At 51.5% G+C, this 11,322-nt stretch overlaps 1 protein-coding gene across 1 annotated transcript in view; it reads left to right on the forward strand.

The window, feature by feature from the left end:
• Positions 1 to 11,322, forward strand: part of MEGF11 (multiple EGF like domains 11) — a 246,887-nt gene that overhangs the window by 162,815 nt on the left and 72,750 nt on the right. The window contains 2 exon segments of the mRNA XM_023757800.1: positions 6,315 to 6,561; positions 7,821 to 7,941. Of these exon segments, the coding sequence (XP_023613568.1) occupies positions 6,315 to 6,561; positions 7,821 to 7,941 (368 nt within the window).

Genomic DNA, 11,322 nt, shown 5'->3' on the forward strand with positions numbered 1-11,322 from the left:
CACTGTGAATGTAATGAGTGCCACTGAATTCACCGTACACTTAGCAATGATTAAAATGACAAAATGTATGTTAGATATATTTCATCACGTGGAAAGTATTCTAAATAGATAAATTACTTTAACTGAAGAGAATACAATTACGTGACATTGGGCCAGTCATGGAACACCTGGGCCTATGACCACCATTCACACATAAACCAAGCCCTGGCAGATGGGTCTCTGTGCTTCTCATCGCTCTGTGAACTATCCAAGGTGGCTGTGTAAGCCCGGCTGGCAGCCAACATCCCAGGTTCCCGCTTCCATCCACACCAGGCCACACCCCAGGAAGCAGGGGTTAGGAGCCCAGCCACCCAGGCACTCCCTAACTGTGTAACCTTGGATACCCTATTTAACCTCACTGGGCCTCTGTTTCCTGATCTGCAAAATGGGGAGAATAATAGCGCCCCCTACAAATGGGTTGTTCTGAGAATTACTAAATGAGAAAACGTATTGTACCCCTTTATCTCATGGCCTGGTGTGTTTCCACTGCAGGTACAAATGAAAAGCTTGTCTGTGGAGAGGGAGTGGTGGAGCCGCTCCCCCTCATGGGGGGCCCAGAGCACACCAGGCCTGGGCCCCACAGTCTGAAGAGGTCAGCAGGGAGACCCACTGGCTGGGGGGCGGGGGAGTGGCCAGCTCCCAGGAACAGAACAAGCCGGGCCTCACCCTTCTGGGTGCCCCTCAAGCCCTCACTAGCTGCCCGAGAAGATACAGCCACTTGAAAAATCAGCCAAAGCCAAGTGTAATTAGGAAGGAGCATCTGTGACAGAAAGAAAAAAAAAAAAGTGTGTGAGGACCATTCCAAGGCCAAATTGGGAAGAGTTTGTGATTATCTGTGAAAGAATGCAAAATTCTGTTGTAATTTTAATGATGATAGTTTTTATTCACCTTCAACAGGGTTGATAATTGACTCACTGTAGCTCTGCCTCATTTCTGTCACTGCGGGCGGGGCGGGCGGGCGGGGAGATGAGGTGTTTGTAAGTGGATTTTCTAGATAACTGAAGCTCATCCCTGTGAACTCAAACCTTTTTTCATTTCATCGCTGTGGGGAAGGGGGAGGGGATGTCTGTGAAATGGATTTCACACTCCTTAATGGGAATATTTTTAATTGGATACGAGGGGCTATCTGCCCCTATATTCATGGCTGACAAGTTGCTTGCTTTTTAGTCTGCACTTTTTAGTCTGTTTGTTTCCTTGGTTTTCTACTGTGACACTTAGTACTCTCCCTGCTTATTTTTCAGGAGCCCCATAAAACACACATACACACACGAGGACACAAACCCGTACGCATGCATATGCACACACACTCACCAGTCTGTGGTCTGAGCACCCGTGTTGTCAGGCTTACATGAGCTTCTCAAATGCCCTGACTGCCCTTATGATTGCACTTTCGCGGTGCACCATACAGGCTGCTCCGGTGGCTCGGTCCCCTCTAGACTGCACACTCCAAAAGGGCACTAGCAGGTCCTTGCTAAATCTTTTTTGGATGGACAAGTAGAAGAATGAAAGCACACAAATGTTAGTGCATCAGTTAGTGGTAAGTGAATGGGTTTTGAATGCCACCTTAGATGTCCCTTAGACAATGACCAAAATTAACCTTCTGTTTCCCCCAATATTTCCTCTTCCCCTTGTGTTTCCTGTAAAGAATGTGATACCGATATCCACCCAACAGTCTAAACCAGAGCTGGGGTGACATGCCCTCTCCCTCCCCTAAGCACCCTGTCAATCACAAAGTCCTTGCTGCTTCTACCTCATAAATGCAGCTGGCCTCTTGTCCCCTTCTGTCCACCCCAATGGCTACTACCTCAGTCAAGGCCACCACCATCTGCTTCGTTTTTTAATCACATTGTCTGCTTTTTGCTATTGAGTTGTATGAGTCTATATATTTTGGATATTAATCCTTGTCAGATAAATGGTTTACAAATATTTTCTCCCATTTGGTAGGTTGTCTTTGTGTTGGTTTCTTTTGCTGTGCAGAAGCGTTTTAGTATTATGTAGCCCCATTTACTTATTTTTGCTTTTGTTGCCTTTGCTTTTAGTATCAAATCCAAAAATATCATTGCTAAGACTCACGATAAAGGAGCTTACCTATTGCCCATGTTTTCTTTTAGGAGTTTTATGGTTTTAAGTCTTACGTTCAAACATTTAATCTATTTTGAGTTAATTTTTATCTATGCGTAAGATAGTGGCCCAGTTTTTGTTTGTTTTTTGCATGTGCCTGTCCAGTTTTCCCAGCTCCATTTATTGAAGAAACTGTTCTTTCCCCATTGTATAGTCTTGGCTCTGTTGTTGTAAATTAGTTGACCGTGTATGCATGGGTTTATTTCTGAGCTCTCTATTCTGTCCTACTGACCTATGTGTCTGTTTTTAAGCCAATACCGTACTGTTTGGATTACTATAGTTTGTAATATAGTTTGACATCAGGAAGCATGATGCCTCCAGCTTTGCTCTTCTTTCTCAAAATTCCTTTGGCTACTGTACTTGATTTATGCCTCATTCACAGTAGGAGTGCCAGGTGGAAAATAGACGGTGATGTTCACTCATAACTTGGCAGCTCAGTTTGTTTGTGTGAATATTTGGGGCACAGATAAAGAAGGGATAAAACAAAATAGGATGATTAGGATATGGGGCCTGGCATGGTTCTGTGCCACGCCCGCACAGCCAGGTTCGGTGAGCCTGAGAGGGGGCAGTGAAGGATTAAGAAAAGACAAACAAGAGAAGAAAGCTGGGCCTGGGTAGGACGCTGCCCTCTCTGATGGAGAGAGACAGTGCCACGGCCTGCAAGCCGAGTTGTTATTTTATAGCCAGATTCCATGATGCAAAGTAAGGGCATTGTCAAGATGGTTACAATGATCTCCTGGGTTTGGAATCTACTCAATTACATGCACCTGATCAAGTTTTGTTTACTTTCTGCACCTCCCACAGCCTGTATCACTCAGCCACATGGGACCACAGGTTCGGACCATAATCTGTGCAAACACTGTAGCTGCTATTCACAACTCCCTCTTTTTTTTAAAAAAAACACTTTCATTTACATCATCAAAAGCTGTAGGCAAATATGCAGCATAACCAAAACATCAAGAACAAAACTCTGGCTATTAACAAAACAGTAACAAAACAATGCCAATGCAACACAGCAATAGAGAAATCAAACTACAGACATGTTGAAGTTTCTTTTGCTGCTGGTAGATATCTACTCAGAGTCCTCAGATTTGGCTGCGCAAAGACTTTACAGAACACTGGCAGCTTACCAACGCTAGCATAGCCAGAAACATGGTTGAGGGAGTAGCTTCCACTCCTTGCTTTTCTACCATCTGCTGCTGACTTCTTCAGCTGACCCCATGTTGGTACCTCGGTCCCTTGCGTAGATCTTCTGCATCGCAACTCTCAGTCTTTTGAACAGAGGGACAAGGAGCTTCTCTGGGTCCCCTGCACCTCCTCCAGCTGCCGGTGCGGCTTCTCCGTCTCCTCCATGAGGAGGCCGCACAGCTGCCGCAGGTCGGTGAGCCTCTCGGGATGGCCTCGGCATTCAGGCTGCTGACCTTGCTCTGGCTCCTCTCAGAGATGTCGTCGCCCCTGGATTCTGAGGATCAGGCTGCTTGGACGGCTGGCTTTGGGACTGAGCCGGCACCAGTCCCAGCCAGCCCCCTCGGCGCCGGTGGAAGTCTGGTCCCTTCCTCAGCTTCTTCAGCCGCTGCTGCATGGAGTCCTCTCCGGCAAGCGAGCAGCCCTCGGTCCTGCAGAGCTGGAGACCTCCAACGCCGAGTCTGGCGTCCCACACAGACCCAAAGTTCCAGGGAGCTATCAGGTCATCAAACAGTCAAAACTCATATTGAGGTTGGCAACCATCGACCACAGCAGACAGTCCTTAACAAAATGCCCTGGCCTGGCTCTAAGCATCCCGCTGACCAGGACTTCCATCCTTTGCTTTACAATTCCTAACAAAATTTAAAGTTAAATTGCTTCACAAAGCATTGTTTTAGGGATCCCCTTCCTGAGATCCTGAATTTCCCATGTTTTACACCCAGCGACTACCAAACCTCGCCCCTACCCTACTTTCACTTTACTTTTACTTTCTGCACGTGCCTCAAGGGAGCCTCCTTTCACCTTGCAATTTTAGTTCCCCCGAACTCAGGCCCCACGTTGGGCGCCGTATGTGCTGCGCCAGCACAGCCAGGTTCGGTGAGCCTGAGAGGGGCCAGTGAAGGATTAAGAAAAGACAGACAAGAGAAGAAAGTTGGGTCTGGGTGGGACGCTGCCCTCTCTGGTGGAGAGAGACAGTGCCACGGCCTGCGCCTGCAAGCCGAGTCTTTGACAAAGTGAGGGCGTGATCAAGATGGTTATAACGTTCTCCTGGGTTTGGAATCTACTCAATTACATGCACCTGATCGAGCTTTGTTTACTTGCTGCACCTCCCACAGCTTATATCACTTAGCCACGTGGGACCACAGGTTCAGACCATAACCTGTCCAAACACTGTAGCTGCTCACCACATGGTTCCATCTACTAAAGCAGTGGTTCTCAGCCTTCCTAATGCCGCGACTCTTTAATACAGTTCCTCATGTTGTGGTGACCCCCAACCATAAAATTATTTTCGTTGCTACTTCATAACTGTCATTTTGCTACTGCTATGAATCGTAATGTAAATATCTGATATGCAGGATGTATTTTCATGGTTACAAATTGAACATAATTAAAGCATAGTGATTAACCACAAAAACAATATGTAATTATATATGTGTTTTCCGATGGTCTTAGGCGACCCCTGTGAAAGGGTCGTTCGACCCCCCAAAGGGTCGCAACCCACAAGTTGGCGACCCACAGGTTGAGAACTGCTGTACTAAAGGATGATGGACAGGCTCCATGACATTGATCACTTGACCCTAGTCAGCAAGTGGCAGGTACATGCAGGGGGGTTGATAGTCCCCAAAGATCCGCTCACTGGCTCAAAGAACCTTGTGCTCTTGTACATGCCCAATACTGAGTGCCGCTGTCTATTTGCTCATACTGAGCTGCCCCAATCCCACTCACATGCCCAGTTTCCTCTGAGTCTGAACCCTAGAATCACTGGAGCACAAAGGTCAATTACCCACCTCATGGTCTCTAGGCAATAGGGTGACCAGCCATTCCAGTTGCCCAGGGCTGAGGGTTTCTTAGGATACGGCACTTTCATATCCAGCTGGTCACCACGATAAGGCAGACAAATGAGACGGCTGTTACAGCTCATCTCTGATGCCTCCTCTCCCAGGAAGCCTTGCCTGTCCTCCTTCGCTAGGACAATCTTCCCCTCCATTGACCGTTGTTTGTGCCTGTCCATGCCTGAACTCCACATTCATCTCTACTCCAGGATTTGAGTGAATGAGGCAAGAGTTTGAGGACAGCTTGTTGTTGTGTGCCCTGTGTGCACCAGCTGAGGAGCAGAGTGGGCAGCGGCAGCAGGCTGGGTGACCTGCTTGGGGCTCTGCTATTCAGCTCCTTTTCACAGCTATCGAGTGAACGTCTGCAAAGCTGGCTCAGATATCACTCTTTGAAACATTTAATTACATATAACGATCTTGAAGGCTGTCTGTCACCTCGCAGGGAAACATTTCTTTTTCCTGTTCCTTCTGAAGTTGGCTGCCTGAAAAGTAATGAAATTGAACTGAAGATGAAGCAACCAGGGGTGTAGGCAGTATTGATCGGGAAAAGCAGCAGGAGAGAGAGATGGGAGGGATGACGGAAAGATGGAGCCAGGGGAGGGGCAGGAAGTTAGAAGACATGCTCATAGAAGGTGAGGTGCAAGAGGTGAGAAAACTAATGAGTCTCGGAACGAGAGGGAAAGGTAGAGAGATGGGAACAGGCCTGGGGAGGTCCCCCAGAGGAGGAGGGCCACAGAAAAGAGGAGTGGCAGACCCTAAAAAAGGGCCTGGCGGAGAGGAACAGAGACTGCCAGCGAGACGAGTTTAGCAAAGGCAGAGGGAGGTCCCCCGCGGGCAGTTCCAGAAGGTTGATACAGGGGAGGGGCTTCGGGGGGCATTGGTTGGAACAGGCTGGTCGGGACTGGGAGAAGCGTTGAAGAAGCCAACTTCTTAGCCTGTGTGACTGATTATTCTGCTGGCTTGGGGAAGAGCTGATGGAGGCTAGGAGGTGCCAAAGCTTCCACCAGATACCCCCTCGCTGCCGCCTATTGGGGAAGAGGGAAGCAGAGATGGAAGGCCGCTTCGGCTTCGTTCCCCCGCCCCCATCCCAAGGAGAGTCCACCGGGGCCCTCACCCTGACCCGCTCCTCTCTTGCAGGCTGCGACAGCGACCACTGGGGCCCCCATTGCAGCAACCGGTGCCAGTGCCAGAACGGCGCCCTGTGCAACCCCATCACCGGCGCCTGCGTGTGTGCCCCTGGCTTCCGCGGCTGGCGCTGCGAGGAGCTCTGCGCGCCCGGCACCCACGGCAAGGGCTGCCAGCTGCCCTGCCAGTGCCGCCACGGCGCCAGCTGTGACCCGCGCACCGGCGAGTGCCTCTGCGCTCCCGGCTACACCGGTGTCTAGTGAGTCAAGTGGCAGCAGGGTGGGAAGGGGGGTGGGTCCCGCTGACCTGTTGGCAGCTGCATGGTCCCCACGTGCTCCTTGCAGGTGGGCAGGGTGGTGGTTAACAGCTGGAAGGCCGGGATAGTCCTGATTGTAAATATCCTGGTCTCTCACCCTAAATCTGCAGAGGCTGAATGCCCAGACCTCGCTCATGCCATGGAGTGAATGGTGCGAGCTGGGACTGTGCATGGAAGGGCGGGGCGCTCCCACGGCCAGAGGAGCTCACTAACTCCTCCCAGGAGTCCCTTGCTGGTCAGGGCCCAGACCTTGCCTTGTGATTCTCTTCTGATCATAACCCACATGCCTCTGCTCACCTGGGTCCTGGCACTTCCAGGCCACTTAAACCAGAGTGGGTGAGGGCCCTGGCCAGATACCATGCATAGATTTGGGTAGTTTACTCTGCCTGTTCCTCTCCCCTACCTCCTTCCCTCAGACCCCAAATAGAGACTCTGGCTCCCTGGAGAGTCTGTATTGTCAGGGGACCTCTAAGACTGCTTTGTTGAGACCCACTCAGAGGCAAGATTGAAGTCTCTTTCTTTCTCTCTCTCTCTCTCTCTCTCTCTCTCTCTCTCTCTCTCTCTCACACACACACACACACACACACACACACTCATTGAAGCCCTAGATCCTGATTGAGGGCGGTCCCTGCCCCCATGTCTGGCCAGCTGCAGGGCTAGCTCCAGCCAGAGGCCAGGGCCACTGGACTAAGACCCAAGGCCACGACCCCATGCCCATTCCTACACATGAGCCTGTCGTGGTAACTGGGAGCCTTCCAGAGCCTGGCCTGGGGTGTGCCCCAGATTCTCCCTCTCTCTGAATCTAGGCAGACTCTTGAAGGCAGGATCCATGGCCACTTCTGTGTCTGTGCCCATGCTGTTCCTCCGCCTGCCGTGCCCTTCCATTCTCCCAGTGAAACGAGCTTCAACTTCAAGGCCCAAGTGGAAGGTCTCCTTAGGGAAGCCTTCCTAGCCCTCCCTCCCAGAGGAACACTGTGTTTACACTGAAAGCACTTACGTCCTTCCACAGGTCCTGGCCCAGGCACACAGTCCAGTTCATTATGTCTGAGCCCTGCTTCCCCCTCCTGGCAGGAAGCGGGACTGCATCGCAGCTGACCTGTGCCTAGTACACTAATTCCTAGGGAGCCCTGGAGCGTTGGGACTGGCAGCACTGGGCCCAGCACTGGTGCTGCTGCATCTAACACCTCTTCTTCCCCACGCAGCTGCGAGGAGCTGTGCCCACCTGGGAGCCATGGGGCTCACTGTGAGCTGCGCTGCCCCTGCCAGAATGGGGGCACCTGCCACCACATCACTGGAGAGTGTGCCTGCCCCCCAGGCTGGACGGTAAGTGGTCCTGGGTGGGGTACTGTAAGAGGTCTGAATGTCATTCACTAACACCCTGGAGGGCTAAATTCCTCTCCCACCCTAAATAGCCTCCCTATTTATAGTCATAGGCATCATTAGACACTGCCTTGGACACAGCTTTGAATCCCAGGTCTACGATCTAAGTGCTGTGTGTCCCGGGGTAAGTTACTTGACTTCTCTGAACCTGTGGTCCATCACGTGATAAGTTGTTGAATTCTTCTCATAGATGGGCATAGGTACTCACTTGAGCTGCCATGGGTTCTGGGCCAGAAGTGGCAGAAAGGGCATGGTGTACGGATGGAAGAGGTAGGGAGACAGCAGGGTATGGATCACCTGCATTTGCAGAACTTTCAGGTTCCCCAGCCTCCGTCCCCTACATTCACACACACACACACACACACACACACACACACACACACTGATTCTGTGGACTCAAGAATCTGCATTTTAACAAGTGCTCCAGATGATTCTGATGCAGCCTCAAGCAATCCAGGTCTCGTGTCTGGGAACCACCCTTGTGGGAAGGCAGTGGGATTTATAATTTCACAGGCCTAAATTTAGGTCTCATGTTAAAAAAAACCCTTGGGTACTCTGGTCTCTGCCTTCCCATCTGCAAAATGGGCATAACAACAGGCAGCCCTGCCCTCCTTAGCTGCCGTGGCTGGCAGAAGGCTCAGAGGAGGCAGTGCATGTCCAAAGTGCCTTGAAAATTCAAGTGCTCTGCACGTGTTTGTGTTATCTGGATGCCACAGACAATCCACAGCCGCCTTTTAGCCAAATGCCCCACATGCCCGTGCCCCTCCTCACTGTCCATAGACCCACGCTCCTCAGAAGCAGCGAGTCACTGACGTTCCTGTTTGGGGGAAGCTCAGTGACAGCTGGGGGCCTCATCCTGGGGTCTGAAGCTTTGCAAAGCCCCAGAGGACAGGGCTGCTGAGCAGGAGCAGAATATTTCAGGAGGCTGTGCCCGTCTAGGTCACGGGGCAGACAGGAGGGACGCCTGCAGGGCCCATTGACACAGGTACAGGTTGGCCGGAGTTTTTTAGGGCAGGAAAGGACCTGGGGGATCATATGGCCCAGCAGCACCCAAACCCGGCTGCGCACTAGAGTCGCGGGGCCTGTGTTAAACGCAGATTCCCAGGCTCCACCAGAGACCTTGTGGGGCCCAGTGAACTCAATTTTTAATAAGCTCCCAACTGATTCTGCGGCAGCCAACTGTGTCTGCAGCTCTGCATTTGGAAATAATTGATCGAGACCATAGGAGTTCCTTCTGTGTTTCACAGAATCCTTGGGTTTCTTGGGGGTGAGAGTGGGGGCGGGAGCCTAATAATTAGGCCTCTGGCGCCCACACACTCCCACTTCTCCATTTTAATCTATGCGTACTTTCTCTGTTGAGGTTCTAGGGGAGACTTCTCATAAAAACAGGGTCTCTCAGCTTTAAAAAGGTTTGAACACCATTGGTCTATCAATACCTTCCTTTCTCAGGTGAGGAAGCCAAGGCCCAGAGAGGGTAAGTGACCTGCCCAAGGTCACACTGCTGGTTAGGAGGGAGGTGGAGCTAGAATTCAGGCCTCCTGACTCCTGAATCCCAACCCTTGGTGTCTGTCAGTCTGTCTGTCTGTCTCTCTGTCTCTTCTGAGGAGACAAAAGGGCTGCTGCCACCTCTCCCACACCCGCCCACCTCTCCCACCTGACCCACGCTCTGGAAACGCCTTCTTATTGGCAGCCAGCTTCCAGAATCCCAGCACCCTCCGCTGGTCCTCAGAGGCCCAGCAGCAGGCAGTGAGGTCAGATCAAGACGATCAGGACGTGGTCCCAGAGAACAGGCCCTGAGCCTGTAGAGGCCTCTAGAGAGACTGACGGAGGCTGGGGATCGAAGCCGGGGAAGGGAGGAAGCCAACACATGGAGAGATGTTTTTGTCCCCAGCACAGTGAGAGGTTTGTTCCTCCAGAAGACAGGAAACTGTCAATAGAAGCTTTGGATTTGGGGACTTTATGTTTTTAATTTTATTGTAGACGATTGCATTTCTATTTTTGACACAGCATTTAACTTGCCGATTTGTATGAATTATTAATACCCCTCGGGTATGCAGAGTCCCAGTGCCGGACGCCCCTCCCAGAGAGGGTTGGGGCCAAGAGAGGGTGCTGGGCAGAAGGTCCTCCCTTTTTCCTCCTCCATGGCCTCACTTTCCTTTGGCCCCTGTTTGTGTATCTGGATGCACAATCAGATCTAAAGACGACAGTTGTTAACTCACACAGTGCAGCTCCCCAAGGAACCGAGGCATTGTGCAGAGCTGGAGAGGAGCTGCCAGGAGCCTGGCCCTCCAGCGCCCCCCGCCCCCCCCCCCCCGGGGATTCCTGCCACCAGGCCCTGAGTGTGCCCATGGGACACTTCACTTGCCCAGCTGTGCTGAGCCCATTCCAGTGGATGGCTTTGCAAAGAGCCTGGGGAATTACTTCCTCTCTTTTTCTGAGCTCTCAGACCTTTCAGAGGAGAGAAACCAGGTGTGAGTAGCTTGATGAGAGCAGGCACTGCAGATGGACGTGGTGGCAGGAGATGTGATCACCCCCATTAGGAATTCCCAGTCTGATGGAGGAGGCTGGCTATAGTGTGTGCACGTACCCATGCACAGACACCCTCACACACATGAAAACAACAGGCCCGAAGAGGGAGGATCAGTTACCATGGAGGGCCAAGGAGAGGTGTTTGGAGCTGAGGTTGTGGAATCATAGAAGCTCAGGTTTGAGGAGGATGATTCTGAAGCCCCATGCCCTGGCCTGTGGCCCCGCATCTCTGCTGCCCAGGACCACAGTGATCATTAGAAACGCCTTCAGATGCGTGGAGAGTCTGAAATGTCTCATTGGCATGGCCTTGAGTCCTTTAACCATCTCAGCCCTCTCCTTTTTCCTGCTCCGTTTAGTCACTGTCCTCTTCAAGCGAAGCTGGTATCCAGCTTTTGACAAAACCAGTGAACAGGTCTAACCGGTTCTGAGAGGAGCAGGACTATCGCCTCACCGCATCTCCAACCTCCCAGATGCCGTGGAGCCCGAGGTCCCTCTACAATTGGAGACACGCACTTAGCTGGCCATAGGGCAGGTGTGTTAGGTCTGTGAGCACAGGCTGGGTGGCCTGAACAACAGACATTTACTTTCTCATAGATCTGAAGGCCAGAAGTCTGAGGTCAAGGTGTCGGCAGGTTGGTTCCTTCCGATGCTCCTCTCCTTGGCTGGTAGATGGCTGCCTCACATGGTCCCTCTGTCCTTGTTCTGTGTCCCAATCTCCTCTTCTTATGGGGACATTAGTCATATTGGATTAGGACCCATCCTAATGACCTCACTCTATTACCTCTGTAACGGCCC

The sequence above is a fragment of the Myotis lucifugus genome, unplaced genomic scaffold (assembly GCF_000147115.1).
Source record: "Myotis lucifugus unplaced genomic scaffold, Myoluc2.0 scaffold_115, whole genome shotgun sequence".
Classification (NCBI taxonomy): Eukaryota; Metazoa; Chordata; class Mammalia; order Chiroptera; family Vespertilionidae; genus Myotis; species Myotis lucifugus.